This window comes from Balaenoptera ricei, chromosome 4, assembly GCF_028023285.1.
Source record: "Balaenoptera ricei isolate mBalRic1 chromosome 4, mBalRic1.hap2, whole genome shotgun sequence".
NCBI classification, from domain to species: domain Eukaryota; kingdom Metazoa; phylum Chordata; class Mammalia; order Artiodactyla; family Balaenopteridae; genus Balaenoptera; species Balaenoptera ricei.
This window is the reverse complement of record NC_082642.1, coordinates 93,807,308-93,824,632: the sequence shown is the minus strand read 5'-3', so window position 1 is coordinate 93,824,632 and position 17,325 is coordinate 93,807,308. Positions and strand designations below refer to the sequence as shown.

General features: G+C 36.7%; 1 protein-coding gene and 1 long non-coding RNA gene across 4 annotated transcripts in view; one reads left to right on the top strand and one right to left on the bottom strand.

Moving 5' to 3' along the window:
- Positions 1–5,857: 5,857 nt before the first annotated feature.
- LOC132364809 (uncharacterized) overlaps positions 5,858–17,325 on the bottom strand; it is a 116,232-nt gene continuing 104,764 nt past the window's right edge. For both annotated transcript variants that reach the window (XR_009502921.1, XR_009502922.1), the window contains exon 5: positions 5,858–6,118. This is a non-coding gene — a long non-coding RNA (uncharacterized LOC132364809). The remainder of the gene's footprint in view (positions 6,119–17,325) is intronic.
- CD86 (CD86 molecule) overlaps positions 11,425–17,325 on the top strand; it is a 60,634-nt gene continuing 54,733 nt past the window's right edge. For both annotated transcript variants that reach the window (XM_059921005.1, XM_059921006.1), the window contains exon 1: positions 11,425–11,499. In XM_059921005.1, the coding sequence (XP_059776988.1) occupies positions 11,486–11,499 (14 nt within the window). In that variant the 5' untranslated portion in view covers positions 11,425–11,485. The remainder of the gene's footprint in view (positions 11,500–17,325) is intronic.

Genomic DNA, 17,325 nt, shown 5'->3' with positions numbered 1-17,325 from the left:
CAAAGACTATGATCCTGAGATGTGTAACTTTCCCATTTTTTGGCTTCTCCATCAGGGCAGCACAATATGGTACCTTCAGATGGCAGTGAATCTCAGGTCATTACCACCAAGTAATAGCTGTATAACTCTGAACAGTTATAACACAGTAGTAACACACACTCTCTAAGCCTGTTTCTTTATTTGTAGCACAAGGGAGTTAAACTAGATCAGTGGTTTTTAAACTGTTCTGAGAAACTGTTCTGTGGAATATCTAAGGGGTTGCCTCTGCCAGAGAGGCCGGTTTGAAAAATCACTGGATCAAATGATCCAGAAGGTCTTTTCCAGAACCAACATTCAACAACTCCAAATTCTATAGGAATAGATTTATGCTACCACCAAAGGCTACTGTAACCCACATGCCTTGAGGCCTGCTGAAGATCACATTTAGCAACCCTGGTCTAAAGCAGATATTATAAACTGGCTAGTTGAAAGCCAAATTCAGCACAAAGTCCTGTTTTGTCTATGCCTGAAGAGTATTCTTTTCTTTCCTTGGTATCTTTTTAAAATTTTCCTAATTTGAAGTATAAAACAATGCTGAAATCTGCACAAATAAGAGGTGTATGGTTCATTGAACCATCACGCTGTAAACACACCTTCGCAACCACCACCCTGGGCAAGTTACAGAACAGTTAGCACCATTTCAGAAGCTCCACCTCATTACCCCTCGTAGTCATTCCCTCCTTTCTCCTCTTCAAAGGTAACCACCATCTTGATTTCTTACATTGTAGATTGGTTTTGCCTCTTTTAACACTTATATAAAGGAAATAATGTAGTACAGTTTTTGGAGTTTGTCTCTTTTGCTCAATATTAGTGAGCAAAAGAATTAGTGAGATTCATCTATGGTTTCGCATGTACCTGTAGTTTATGAATCTGTAGTTTACTAATTTTCATTTCTGAATAGTTTCCCATTGTTAGAATATACCACAATTTATTTATGCATTCTATTGTTGATAGACATTTGATTTGTTTCTACAATTTGGCTATTATGAATAATGATGCTATAAGCATACTTGTAAATGTTCGGGGGGCCATACACCCACCCTTTTTTGCTTCTATAATTCAGGGTCAAATTATTTGGTCATAGGGTATGTGTGGTGATTTTAATATATGTCCATAAAGTCTTTGACCCTCCTGTCTTCGAAAGGGGGAGCCTAAATCCATGACCCTCAAGAGTAGGCTGGACTTAGTGACTCACTTCTAATGAATAAAATAACAGAAGTGACACCGTGTTACCTCCAAGACTAGGTCATAAAAGACATTACAGTTTCTTCCTTGTCTCCTCTGGGGGAAAAGCAGTTGCGATATTATGAGGATACTTAGCTAGTCCTATGGAGAGGCCCACACACTGAGGAAGTAAGGCCTCCTGCCAGTGGCCATGTGAGTGAGCTATCCTGGAAGGAAATTGTCTAGCTGCAGTGAAGTCTTCCAAAGAACTGACATCTTGACTAAACTCATGAGAGACCCTGAGCCAAAAACCCTACAGCTAAACTACTTTCAAATACCTGACCCACAGAAAGAGTGAGAGAATATATATTTATTATTTTAAGTCACTGAAACAATATTGTTATTATGCAGCAATAGATTACCAGCAGAGGAAGCGTATGTTCAACCTTAGTAGAAAATGCCAAAGATTTTTTCCAAATTTACCCACACACCACCAGTGTATGAACGTTTTAATTGTTCCACATCCTTGGCAATATTTGGAACTGACAGTCTTTTCAAGTATAGCTCTACGGGTAGGTGTGTAATGGTATTGTATTGTGGTTTAATTTGCATTTCCCTGATGACTAATGAAGTTGATTAGATGACTAGTAAACTTTCATATGTTTATTGGCCTTTTGGACTTTTGGATATCTTATTTTTGGCTTTGGTGGAATCTTTTGCTTATTTTTCTATTAATTTCTTGATTTTTAGGAGTTTCTTATGTGTCTTGGATATGGTCCTTTCCGTGGTTAAAAATATCTTCTCCTAATTTGTAGGACTTGCCTTCTTGCTCTCTTAATGATATTGTTTGATGAACAAATATTTTTATTTATTTAATAATTTATTATTTATAAATTTTAAAATCTTTTCCTTTAATGTCCTTAATATTTTAGTATTTTATTTCAGAAATACTTGCCTTCCCTAGGGTAATGAAGATATTCTCCTCTATTGTCTCCTAGAAGGATTATATTTTGGTTTTTACATTTCAGTCTATAACCCACATTGAATTAAGTTGTGAAGTACAGGGTGGGTTAAGTTTCTTTTTCTCATATGGATCCAATTGACCAAGCCCAGTTATTGAAAATTAATTTATTTATCCACTGCTCAGCAGTGTTAGCTCTTCCAAAAGTCAAGTGTTGATACATGTGTCTCTCTGATTCTGGATTCTCTATTCTCTTCCATTGGTCTATTTATTTGCCTACCTCTGTATCTATACTCTTTTAATTAGAGCTTTATAACAAGTCCTGATATCAGCTAGAGCAAGTCCTTCTACCTCATTTTTTCCTTAAAACTGACTTTTCTTAGCTCTTTGCATTGACACACACATTTTGGAATCAGTGTGATAATTTCCAGAAAAATCTGCTAGGATCTTAATTGGGATTGCCTTACATCAGTAGGTCAATTTGGGGGAGTTTTATATTTTGAGCATTTTTATATTTTGAGCCCTCCAATATCTCCATTTATTTTTATATTTTTCAATTTCTCTTAACAATTTTTAAGGGTTTTTTTTTTTTGGTAGAAATGCCACACATCTTCATGAGGTTTATTTCTATTGATATTGTTTGATGGCAAATTGTATCCTTAAAAAAATTTTATTTTCTATTATTTGCGGTTGGTATATAGACATTAAGTTGATTTTGTATACTGACCTTGTATTCAGCAGACTTGTGTGTCTGGTCATTTTTGTTGAGCCCCAGAAATTGTACATGAAAAATTACAGTGATTAATTCTGGTTTCACCTCAGAAGATGTAGAAAGCTATAAGGACAGTTGTTCCCACCCTAACAACAAGAAAATGCTGGACAAACTGCAAACCAATGAAGAACTCTTAAAAGAACTGCTATGACAGGGCAAAAATATAACCCAAAATTTAGGGAGAGACAAGCTCCTATATGGAAAAACAGGATGCGAGCATTTGATTACCTGGGGCAGATGCCTCCAGATGCCACATATCAGTAACAAGAATCAGCTGGAAAATTGTAACAATTAATTGTAAAGACTGAGTGTAGGTTAGTGTGATACAGCGAAGCCCCTGGCTTGCATCGTTTTTCTGTGAGAACGTCATCGGGAGCTCACAAGGAAAACTGGAGAAAATCCTGTGGAAATTTTCTTCACAGGGATGGGTGGATGATGGAGATTAGAAACTGCTGCAGAAACTCTGCCCAAACCCATCTATCCTGTCTCCCATATGGAACAAAAGGCTTAATCTGCAGGGATAATGAAAACAAAAACTATATCCTTAGGGCACTTGTGGAAGCCCGTTGCCGCTCGGGTACAAAAGCAGGAAAACCATGTTCATCCCTGGGAAAAAGTCAGGAATAGGTTCTAGCCTAGCACTTGATTTGGAGGAGGGACAGGAACACTTAGTGAAGGCCCACAGGAAGCAGGTTCACAATGTCTGACTAAAACTGAAACAATTAGAGAATCAGAGAACTCTGCCTTCCTCATGCCCCTCCTCCATAACCACTCTGATAAGCATCAAGTAAGATAAGAATGGAATACAGCTAGGAGAGCTGCAAAAGACAGATTCTTTCTGGGGAGCAGTTCAAAGGGAAGACTCAAAGCAGAGAGAGATGAAGCCAGGTGTAGAGCAGACATTTGGAGAAACACCCTGGCAAATAGCCCACACAAGTTATCATTAGAGAAATTTGAAGTCTACGGTACACTGAGGTTAACCATACCAACAACAAACTTCAAACCCAACTCAACTCCAGACAAACTTAACACAAATCCCCACATTGCTAAGGACCTAGAGAAGGAAGGCATGTTTATCTCTAAGCACAAAACATATTTACCTCAGCATCTATTATTTTATATAACACATCTGATTTTGAACAAAAAATTATGAGGCTGTCTTACTTGATTCAGGCTGTCGTAACAAAATTCCATAGACTGGGTGGCTTAAGAAGAAATTTATTTCTCACAGTTCTGGAGGTTGGAAGTCCAAGATCAGCGTGCCAGCATGGTTGGGTTCTGATGATGAAGACAAGCAGGACCCTGTGGGGCCTTCCCAGGGGCATGCCCCACCCCTGTGTTCCCCATCTGTTCTTCGTAAAATTGCTTTAGCTTCCTAGGCCTTCCCTGAGTTCCAAAGAGCAAATTTAATCAGAGAAGTGAAAAAAATGAAAAAACAAAGAAAAACAATCAAGCAAAACAAAATAATAATAGTTTAGCCATAAAACAAAGTCAAGAAAGTCAAGTCTTTAGTTCCTCCTCAAGAGCTGTAGATAATATCCTAGCCATATCCTTAAGTTGTTTTGCAGATACTAAAAACCCCACCAGGTGGAAAAAAGTTAACTGCATGCTGACCACCAGCAAGTAAACCGCAGACTGTTTGGAACCAGAATGTTGATGATCTAGATCCCCGAAACACCACTCTATTACCTCATCATCAACCAATCAAAAAACTGTGCATGGATTGTGCACACCCTCTCTCACACTGTCTTTAAAAACCCTTCCCTGAAAGTCGTTGGAGAGTTCAGGTCTTTTAAACATGAGCTGCCTATTCTCCTTGTTTGGCACCCTACAATAAATGCTATACTTTCCTGCACCACAACCCAGTGTCAATGGACTGGCTTTGCTGTGCACTGGACAAGCAGACCCAAGTTTGGTTTGGTACCAGTGAGAGCTCTCTTCCTGACTTTCAGATGGCTGCCTTCTCTCTGTGTCCTCATATGGTAAGAGAGAGAAAGAGAGTGAGCATGCAAGTTCTCTGGTGTCTCTTTGTATATGGGCACTAATCCCATCACGAGGGTCCCACATCTAATTACCTCCCAAAGGCTTCATCTCCAAATACTATCACATTGGATGTTAGGGCCTCAACATACAAATTTGTATAGCAGAGGCATACAAAAAGTCAAGAAAAATAAAAATCTGAAGAGACAAAGCAATCATCAGAACCAAACACAAATATGATACATATGTTGGCACTATCTTATAGGAGATTTAAAATAATTGTAATTAATATGTTAAAGGACCTAATGGAAAAGGTATTTTAAAGATAATTTTAGCAGAGAAATGTAAACTATAAGAAAGAATCAATTTAAAAATGCAGTAACAGAGAAGAAAAATGCCTTAAACAGGCCCATCAATAGACTTGACATAGCAAAAGAAAGAATCATGGAACTTGAAAGTAGGTCAATAAAAATTATATAAACTGATAAGAGGAAAAATAGGATGGGGGAAAAAAAACAGAACAGAGGAACCAAGAGCTGAAGGAAACTGCCAAATGGTATAATATACATGTAATTGGAATCCCAGAAGGACTAAAGAGAAAGAATATGAGACAGAACAAATATCTGGAGAAATAATGGCCAAAAATTTTCTAAAATTAATGCCATACCTCAAACCACAGACCTAAGAAGCTCAGAGAACACCATGAAGGATAAATATCAAAATCAAACCAAACCAAAACAAAAAACAAAAAAAAACCAAAAAAACCCCGAAACCCACTAATATTTGTATTTGCTAGGCTACCCTAACAAAATGCCACAGACTGGTTGACTTAAGCAACAGAAATTTATTTCTCACAGTTCTGAAGTGTGCAAGTTCAAGATCAAGGTATGGCAGGACTGATTTCCTCTGAGGCATCTCCTTGTGGCTTGCACATGGCCATCCTCTTGCTGTCTCTTCACATGGTCATCCCTTTGTCCATGACTATCATCCATGGTGTCTCTTTTTGTGTCCAAACTTTCCCTTCTTATAAGGACATCAGTCAGATTGGATTAGGAACCATCTTAACAGCCTCATTGAAACTTAATCACCTCCTTAAAGACCATATCTTCAAATACAGTCACATCCATGGTAATTGGGGTTAGGACTTCAACATATAAATTTGAGGGGGGGACACAATTCAGTTCACACCAATATTCAAAGTGCTGAAAACCAAAAGCAAAGAGAAAATCTTAAAAATAGGAAAAAAAAAAAAAGTACCTGCAGAAGAACAAGGATAGGAATTACAGCAGACTGTAATTCTTTTTCTCCCCCTGAAACCATGCAAGTAAGAAGACAATGGAGTGACATATTTAAAGTGCTGAAAGTAAAAAAAACCTGTCAACTCCAATTCTTTGCTCAGCAAAAAATATTCTTCAGAAATGATGGAGAAATACTTTTTCAGACAAATGTTGATAAAATTCATTGCCAGTATGCATACTCCCCAAGAAATGTAAAAACACACAAAGAGCAGAAAACAAGCAAACAGAAAACCCTTTAGGTGAAGGAATATGTATTGGTCAGAAATTAACAGGCATACCTCAGAGATACCACTGGTTTGTTTCCAAACCACCTTAACAAAGTGAGTCACACAAATTTTCTGGTTTCCCAGTGCATATAAAAGTTATGTTTCCACTATATTGTAGTCTATTAAGTGTGCAATAGCACTATGTTTAAAAAAACAATGAACATACCTTAATTTAAAAATGCTTTATTGCTGAAAAATGCTAACCTTTATCTGACAAGTCTGGGTTGCTGCAAACCTTCATTTTGTAAAATATGCAGTATCTGCAAAGTGTAATAAACCAAAGCACAATAAAATGAGGTATGGCTGTATACACAAAAAATTTAATGAAATAATAGAATAAATAAAATGGAATAAATGAAAGAAAATAAAATCTTTTTTTCTTAGAATTAAATGTGCTAAAAAAATAACTGATCATATAAAGCAAAAAATGACAATGTAGTGTGTTTAAAACAGGAGTAAAAGTAAAATAGATGATAAAATAGCACAATTTTAAAATTTACTGATAAGTTCTTAAAAGACCTAGTTAAAAAAGAACTTCTTTTCTTTCTTAACGTAGACATTTATTGTTATAAACTTCCCTCTTGGAAATGCATTTGCTTCATACCATAAGTTTTGGTAATTTGTGTTTTCATTTTTATCTGTTCAAAGTTTCTTTTTGACTCCTTTTTTTGATTTCTTCTTTGACCCATTGGTCACTACCGATTTTAGTAATTTTAGTCTTTTTTTCTTAATCCACCTAGCTGAAGGTTTGTCAATTTTTTTGATCTTTTAAAAAGTACCAAATTTGATTTTATTGATTTCTCTATTTTTTTCTATTTCATTTCTGTTCTAATCTTTATTATTTCCTTCCTTCTGCTATTTTTGGGATTAGTTTGTTCTTTTTCTAGTTCCTTAAGATGTAAAGTTTCTAGTTCCCTACATTGTTGATTTGAGATCCTTGTCTTTTAACATCAGTGTTTATAGCTATAAATATCCATCTTAGTCCTAGTTTTCACTGTGTCCCATAAGTTTTCGTGTTTTGTTTTTGTTTTCATTCATCTCTAAGTATTTTCTAATATCCTTTGTGATTTCCCCTTTGATCCAGCAGTTGCTTAAAAATATGTTGTTTAATTTCCACAAATTTGTGAATTTTCCAGTTTTGGTTCTGTTATTGATTTCTAACTTCATCCCACTGTGGTCTGAGAAGATATTTTGTATGACATCTTTAAAATCTATTGAAAGTTAATTTGAGGCCTAACATATGGTCTACCCTGGAAAATATCTTAAGTGTACTTGAGAAGATGTATGCTGTTGTTGTTGGGTAAAGTGTTCTATGTATGTCTGTTGGATCTAGTCAGTCTACTGTGTCCTCTGTTTCCTTACTTATCTTCTATTTGGTTGTTCTATTCATTATGGAGAGTGGTCTAATGAAGTCTCCAACTATCAGTAATTACTAAAAAGGAGAGACTTACTTTTGTCATTTTGCTATTTGTTTTCTACCTTCCTTATAGATTTTTTTGTCCCTCTTTTCCTACATTATCATCTTCCTTTGTGTTTAGTTGATTTTTTGCAGTGAAATGTTTAAATTTCTTTCTTATATCCTTTTATACATATTCTATATCTATTTTCTTTGTGATTACCATGGAGATTACAATTAAACATACTAAAGCTGTAGCATTCTAATTTGAATTATACTTGCTTAACTTTAATAATAAACAAAAACTCTGCTCCTTTACAACTCTGTCACCACCCCTTTCAGTTGCTGATATTACAAAATTACATCTTTATTCATTGTGTGCTCCAAAACATAAACTAATGAGTCTTTTAAATGCATTAATCTCTTAAACTATGTAGAAAACAAAATGTAGAGTTACAAATCAAAGTTACAATAATACTAGCTTTTAGAATTGCCAGTGTATTAACCTTTATTGAGATCTTTATTTCTTCATACAACTTTGAGTTACTCTCTAGTTTGCTTTCATTTCACCCTACAGGACTTTCTCTGCATTTCTTGCAGAGAAAATCTAGTAGGAAACAACTCTCTCAGCTTCTGTTTACCTGGGGATGACTTAATTTCTCCCTTACATTTGAAGGACAGGTTTTCCATATATAGGGTTGTTGATTGACAGGTTTTTCTTTTTTTTTTTTTTTAGTACTTAAAATATATTGGCCCATGGCCTTCTGGCCTCCAAAGTTTCTGATAAGAAATGTGGTGCTAATCTTATTGAGAATCCCTTGTATATTACAAGTCCTTCTCAACTGATGCCCTGAAGGTTCTTTGTATTTAGCTTTCCAGAAACTTCATCATAATATGTCTCAGTGTAGGTCTCTTTGAGTTCATCTTACTTGCAGTTTGTTGAGCTGCTTGGATGTTTATATTCATATCTTTCATCAAATTTGTGAAGTGTTCTGCCCCTTTCTCCCTCTTTTCTCCTTCTGGGACTCTCACAATGAATATGTTGATTGATTTCATGGTGTCCCATGGGTACCTTAGGCTCTGATAATTTGTCTTCATCTTTTTTCCTGTTTCTCTGTCTTGATAATTTCTTTTGTCTTATCCTCAAGTTCATTGATTCTTTCTTCTGCCTACTGAAATTTTCCTTTGACTCCTTCTAGTGAATTTTAAAATTTCAGTTATTGTACTTTTTAGCTCTATAATTTTTTTGGTTTCTTTTTAGGTTTCCTATCTCTTTTATTGATACTTCCATATTGTTCATACATCATTTTATTGACTTTCTCCACATCTTCCTTTAGTTCTTTGAGCATCTTTAAGATAGTTGTTTTAAAGTAGATGTGCCATCAAGTCTTTAACAAGATCAGTTTCTGTTGATTTATTTTTTCCTTTTAATGGAAAATTCTAAGAGGGACGTTTATATTTTCCTTTATATACATTGTGATATGATTTTTTTGTTGAAAGCTGGACATTTGAATCTAATGTGGTAACTCTGGAGATCAGATTAGCCACCTTTCCCACTGTTTGCTTTTTGTTATTCTTTTTGTTTTTTTAAGTTGTTGTAGGCTGTCTCTGTGCCAAGGATCACACTGAGGTATAAACTTAAGGTCTTTTCAGGTCTTTTTTGAGTCTTTGCCTTTCCCACTTTCTAATTTTCCCCACATATGCAGTTGTTTTTGAATTTCCTAGTCTTTAATGTCTGGCTCCAAAGAGTGGAAAAAGAGAAAAAGGAAGGAAGAGGAAGGGCACCAGTCCTTTAAATCCACTGTAAGTCACTTCAGCTGGCGGCAGGGGAGGTGCAACAAAAACGGCTTCTCATCTCTTTGTCTGCACTTCTGTACCTGAAGCAGCAGTCGGGGATCAGGACATATATCCCAGATATTTGGAGTACAGGGTCTTGTTTTGCCCACCCTGATACATGCAAGCTGTGTGCAAGGTGCTCCAGGAACTTGTGCACAATTGCCTGCAGTGGGACTGGGAGTGGCAGATGGGTAGCTGCTCCCCTGTGCCAAGAGCTGAAATTGATTGAAATTAACCACAATTTACAGTCCAAGCCTTCCCTTGGAAATTGAAAGCCTTCAATAGACTACAGAGTTCCAAAATAGTTACAACAGACAGATTCTGCCAGTGCAATTGTCTAGGTGGTGAGAGAGATTCCTGGTGCTTCCTGCTCTGCCACCTTCCCAGAATCCTATCACCTGTTATTTTCAAACTTCATTAAAAATAATATAGGAAATCTATTTCTAATAATTTTTCTTAACATTCTGATCTTCTAAACTAATTTACAACAATTTTTTTTAGTGTTATCTCTATATGTTTTACTGGCTTTCAAGCTTACCAAAGTTTTATTTCTTTCTTTAATCATAGCTTTTCCATTCTTAGGCTTTCAATTTTAATTCATTTCTAATTATTTGGGAACACACATATTTAAGTAATTTATTTTGGAAGGTTATCTTAGTGGTGGTATTTTTGTTGTTGTTGTTTTTGCCTGCTTGGTAATATATTTCTACTGACTTCACACTTAACTGGCATCTTATCTGGGAAGAGAATGCTACCTCAAAACACTATGGATATTGTTCTGTGGTTTTCTGACATTTAGGGTTGATTAAGAGGCCAAGCTGGTTTAACTTTCTCTGCAGTCATCCTACTTTAATTTTTTTTCCTCTTTTTTTAGTTTTCTTTGTCTTTGGAATTTAAAATGCTCACAATGATTTCTCTGGATGAAAATCCATTTTCTTAAAAACATTTTTTTGACCATCTGAACCCTTTGAGTTCCTTAATTGTGCCTTTTTTAGTTCATACGTGGAAATTTCTTTTCTTCTGGTAATAGATTCCACTTGATGAATTTTGTGTTTCTCTCTCAAGTACATCTTTTAATTTTAGGGTTCTGCTTTTTTTTTCAGGTCTCTATTTCAGGAATCCTCTCTTTGACCAATCTAACTTTTGGCTATAGTAGGAATGACATAATAAAAGTGGTAGTTTTTGTTTGCCCTCCTTGGTTGTGCAGCTCTCATAGGAGGTCACCCCCTTGCCCTTGAAGTTCAGTGAAATCTTCCATCATCCTTGTGGTGGAAATCACAGGGGGAGGCTACCCACTTCCAATACACATCCATAATAAATCACACTTTTTACTGTCTTACCAAAATCTATAGAACGTTCTTATTCCATCTTATAGATGCAGAGTGTTGTTTTTTTTTTTCTCTCTTTTAATTATCTTATTTTCTAGGCTTTTTGAGGGAGTTTCAAGAGGGGGGATTTTTAGTCAGCTTTATCTTAATGCCATGTCTGGAACTCAAGCCACTGAATTATTATTTTTAAAATATATTTAGACCTAGGTCAACAAATTCAAATGCAAGAAAAGGGTTAAATTTCTTCCACAAGTGTTGGCAAAATCTGTAGAAAAAAAGAGGAACAGCCTTTAATAAAGAAAGTTACAAAGTAAACAGTCATTGAGGAGGAAAGCTTTCAGGGGTGTAGGAGGGGTTGTTCCTCCTCCCACTGCCAACTAGCACAGACAGACAGACAAACGAAGTCATTCCCAGACAGTTACCCCAACAGCAGAAACCAGTGAAGATGGGTCTCGGATGGTGAGTGATCATTCTTATTCTTGAAAGGCAATTATGAGTTAAGTGACCTCAGTGTCAGGCTGAGGTCGAGGATGGTGCTGTTTTCTGTTCTTCCTGCCCAAGAATGCTAATTATGTATTAAGGACGTATTTATGCAGCAGGAATATCTGGGAGAAAGAGCAATCTATGCTATGGAAGGTTAGCTAGAGTCTTGAAGCCATTTGCACCTTCTTGCTCCATCACTCTAAGATGATCCCATACCTCCAAGGCAGGGGAGCTTTTAAAAAATGTCTACCGAAGATATACATGTCTTCGGTAGACATTTAAAAAATGTCTACCAAAGATATTTGACTACTAATTGAAGATGAGATGGAAATGTCAAAATGTTTATTGGTTGTTGGGGGTTTTTTAAGTGATTTAATTTTGATTTTTGAAATTTGTTTTTCAGATATTTAAATGTTACAGTTATTGATTTCAAGAATCAGGAAATTTTAAAATGTCTGTACAAGTATAACAAATGACAGGGAGTAAATTCAATGGACACCAAGGTCAGTTTGGCCTGGGGGTGGGGAATGAGATAGAGAAAGTAGAAAGAGAGAGGCCGAGGAAAAGGAAGAGGAATAAGAGGTGTAAAAAGAAAATGCAGAACCCAGATAATGAGTCACAAAGAGGCCATGGGAGATTCTGAGCAGGGTGAGGTAGCAGAAGGAGGTAGAGTAATTCATTTAGCTACCGGGTATTGAACATGCATGATATGCTGTGTAGTTTACTAGTGTGATTTCACTGAATTTTAATCTTCACAGTGACTCTCAGGCAGATGATATCATCATTGTGTTTTATGGATGAGATAACTATGGCTTAAAGCAGCTAAATAATTAACTCAAGGACACACTGGTCATAAGGAGTAAAAATCTTTCTTTTCACTTTGTCCTGTACCAAAAGGTTTCTCCATGTCCTGGCAGGCCCCCATGGCAGTGACTTACTGGAAGAAGTCACATCCACCCTTCTCTTGGATGGTGGCAGCTGGGGTCACTGGTTATTTATTATTGTTCTTTGAAAATCTACGTAGCCCTCATCTATCCAGTGCTTACTGGTTTGGTAGACAGCTTTGCTGCTTTTATTTCAGAAGATTAGAATTTAATTTCCAAGTAAAGACTCCTTTTCCCTCCAGTGAAATTTTGAAATGTTACCCATGTATGAAGTGAGCAATTTCAGAATATATAATTTTTGTGGAACCATAGAAGTGGTACCTTATGCTAACACTGCCTGCAGATGTCTATAGAACCACAGGCCACTGTCTACACTGTTCTTGTTAAGATTCTCTTTGTTTCACAGTGCCTGAAAATTGATCATGAACAGGAAATTTTAAAATATAAATGGCCAATACTGTTTAGTCTTACCTGAAATAAAAGAAATGCAAATTAAAAGTGAAATGTCATTTTTCTTTTATCAACTTGGCAAATATTTTGTTTGAAAAGCAAGCAAGTAAGAATCCTATGTGTTTCTAAGGAGGGAGGAACATTTACACCCTTATTACCTGTTGATGATAATATAATCTTTCTAGACAATAATCTAGTGATACATACCAAAAGCAAAATGTATACGCCTTTTAACCAAGTAGTTCAACTTTTAGGAATTTATTGTAAGGACGCAAGCATATTTTTCTTGCCATTGTTTCTCATAGGGAAAATCTTAGAAACACCTTAAATATCTAAACATAAGTAGTTGGTTAATTATGGAACATCCATGATGAAATACCATGCAATCATTAAAAACTGTATTGTAGAACAATTCTTAATGTATTCTGTATAAGAAAAAAAACAGAATGTACACTGCTACTACTTTTATACATGATACCTCTATACACACAATATTAGAAATACAGATGATTTTTATTTTCTACTTGTGCTTTTGAACTTGGATCACATCTGCAGGCAGAAAAATAAAACTAGATATTTAAGAAAAAGTAACCAATAGCCGGCTTCTCTCAGAAAAGCAGTCAGCTGTCTAGTGGTATGTGATCACTCATAATTTGTGGAGCTCCATTGTTAGGGCTTTGGCCCTTTGTGTTTAACTTTTTTGTCTCTTGACTCCTTCTCAAAATATACTCACTCTACCCATAAATCACTAGATCCTGATAAGCCTGTTTTCATAGAATATTCTATGTGGAAGAGACCAGAGTGTTCATTTCCTTATTTTACAAATGGATCTCATGGCTCTGGAGTGAGCTGCACGGTGAAAGAACAGTGCAGGGGTTAAGTGGCCACGGTTAGGAACCAAAGTGCTAGTGTTTCTGTCCTGGATTCTTTCACTTTCTAGCTGTGTGACCTTGGACAAATTGCTTAACAATTGAAATCCTTAGTGTTTTACTGTATAATGGGGATAATTGTGATAAAATAATTGTGAGATTTTAATGAGATAATCCACGTAAGGTACTTAGAACCTTGTCGCGGTAAGTACTCAGTGATTATTATTATTGTTGTTGTTTATTACTATTACTGTTAGGATTAAGAAATAGAAGGGAGGTCATTTGTCCAAGATGATACAGCTACTTGATGTCAATGCTAGGACTAGAATTCAGGAAAGATTTTTCCCAGCAGAAGTGTTCAATCCCCTCTGAGCCTGTCAGGACAACCCTAGGCTGGGCTCCCAGGGGAGCTGACAATGAAACAGGCAGAGCCCAAGGACAAGACCAGCCACCTCCAGGAAATGACTTTGATCACAGTGGGAAGCCAAATGCTGGAAAGGAGGATGAGGGTAGGGAAGCCGAGAGCCAAGTTAGATGCAAGGATGAAGCCAGGAGCAAAGAGCTAGTACAGGAGAGAAAAGATGGCTCAGAGACCCTCCTGAGGCTTTTTAGACCACCAGCTGTGGGCTTCATGGGAAGTCAACATAATTTAAACACCCAAGGTCTGGGTAATTAAGTAGACAAATGGGGTGCATGGGGGAATTGCAGGTATAGCTGTGAGAAGATGCCTGACAAGTAGTACTCATAGAGGATGAGGTGGACACTGGGAGGGGTCAGAACAAGGACACTCTCTCCCCCCTGCCCTGAGCCCAGGCATCCACTGTGATTATCCTAAAGTCACAGCCTACATTTGAAGAACCATAAACAAGCAAAAATATGATAAAATTTGCTTTAAAAATTCCTCGGGCAGCAGAGTGCAGAACTGAGTTAACAAGGAAATCATTTAGGAAACTATTAGACTAATAGGACTATAGGAAACTAATTCAAGGAGAGGTGTTGAGGACATGAAACCAGGGCAGTTATGGTAGGGTGAGAGAGGAGAGGATGCATTTAGGAGATATTTACACACTAGAATTGATAGGATTTGGTTTTTGACAGATATGGAGCTTGGAAGGAGACATCTAAGTATATAGTGGCATCCTTCACAAAATGAGGGATATAGGAAGTGGATTGGGTTTGGGCCAGGGGAAAGAGGACAGAAGTTGAATTCATTTTTTAACATGCTGAATTTGAGATCTTTTGGAGCAGCTAGATGGTGATGTCCAAGTAGGCAACTGGATATACAGGTGTAAAGCTCAAGAAAGAGGTATGGGTTGCAGAAAACATTAAGAGTCTTCAGCATAAGTATAGGTGATAGTTGAAATTCTCGTTGTGGGTGAGATCACTAGGGAGAGGGGATGGTGAATTGAGAAGAAGCCAAGGATGGAAGCTGGAAAATTTTGACATTTAAGGAGGTAGATGAGGATAAAGAGTCCACAGTAGACACCAAGGAGGGACTAGAGAGAATGGAACAGAGCAGGAGAAAAGTGATGTCATAGGAACCAGGGGAGGAGAGAGACGCAAGAAAGAGAAGGACAGCTGTACACCTGAAACTAACATAATATTATAAATCAACTGTACTTCAGTTTAAAAAAAGAGGAGGACATGTCCATGGAAAGACAAAGCATATTTACCAAATTTCTACACTGAGCACATGAGATACAGAAAAAGTGACTCTAGGGACTAAGGGTTAAGGGTTGGTTGTGTCCCCTCAAAATTTATATGTTTTAAGACTCTTGGTACAGAGTCTTAAATTGCTTTCCAGAAAGGTTATAGCCATTCACAATCCCACAATCAGTAGTATATGAAAGTACCATTCTTCTTAATGGTATCTCAGGATGTGACTGTATGTAGAGATAGGGTCTTTACAGAGATAATCAAGCTAAAATGAGGTCATTAGGATGGGCCCTAATCCAAGATGACTAATATGCTTAAAAGTAAGAGGAAATTTGGACACAGAATCATGCATAGAGGGAAGACCATGTGAAGAGACTTGGAAAAGATGGCCATCTACAAGCCAAGAAGAGAGGCCTAGAACAGATCCTTCCCTTAAAACCCTCAGAAGGAGGGTTGTTTAAACCACAAAGTTTGTGGTACTTTGTTATCACAGCCCTAACAAACTAATACATTTGGTGGGTGTACATAATCCTTTGGTGAAAGTGCAAATAGCCAGAGAAAGAAACTGTGAGTAAGTATCTCAGAGAGGTTGGTGAGGAACCAAAAAAGGATTAGGTCACCTAAGCTAAGAGGTGAAAAATATTTCACAAAGTAGAGGGTAGTCACGGTGTCAAATTCTGCAGAAAGGTGAAGTAGGAGAATGACTGAAAACGTCACTCCAGAGGTCAGTGGTGACCTTTGCGGAGCACTCCCAGCTGAGTAGAGGGGGTAGATCTTAGAGAGCTGAGAACAGAGACAGCAGATAGATCACTCCCACAAAACATTAGGTGATGAAAGGGGACCTCTTCACTGAACCAAACTCACCTCTGCTGTCCATAAAGGGCCACACGGAGACATCCTAGAGTCAATCGGCCAGACCTGGAGTCTCCTCTGCTTTCTGCAGCTGTCATTTTATATGTTGGATTTTTGGTACTGACATAGATTCCATTCTCTTTTGTTAAGCCATAAGAAATGTGTTTGTCAAAGCTTCTCAGAGATGAACCCTATGATGAATCTGATGTTGTAAGGGGGATGTTGTAAGACTGTGGTGAATCTAATGATGTAAAGGAAAAAACAAGCCTGAGTGGAATTTGGGGGATCATTATAGCTTAGGTCAATAAGCAGGAAAAAACATAGTAGAATTGGAATAGGGAAGTATTAAAGCGTTGTCTTAGAAAGCTTTGAAGTCAAAGTGAGTCTAAAATTTGCCTTCTGTAGCCTCAGGATATTATTGGCCAAGCAATGCAAATGTCACACTTCTATATTATTGGGGATCAAATTAATCAGGTGTGACTCTACTAAAAGATCTAATAAAATTTTTTTAAATGAACATTTAGCGAAATAAATGAATTAGTCAATAGCAGCCAGGAAATAACCATGGGGTAAAACCTGAAATAAATAAGTACCCAAAAGATAAACCTAGATCATCATCTCCATCTTACAACTATTTTCAACCAAGTAAACAATAAATCTTTATCAAGAACCTGATAGTTTTAAGGCAGTATGGAGGATACAGAAGAAAAAGCCAACATACAATTTTTATAATCTAATTGGGAATGGAAAACAACAATTATGAAGTGACAAAAGCAATCCAATGCCATTAATAATTAAGTGATTTTAAAATATACAAATAACAAAAAAATGTTCATTTTCAGTAGACATTGAAGAAACACCAAATGAGATGTTTTCATTTATCAGATTAAACAGTAAACAAGTAATCCAATTACAAAATGGGCAAAAGACATAAAAACATTTCCCCAAAGAGGATATACAGATGATAAGTAAGCACATGAAAAGATGTTCAACATCATTATCCATTATGGGAATGAAAATTAAAACCATAGTGATCTATTATCGTACACTTATCAGAATGGCTAAAGTGAAAAATAATGGTAACACCAAAT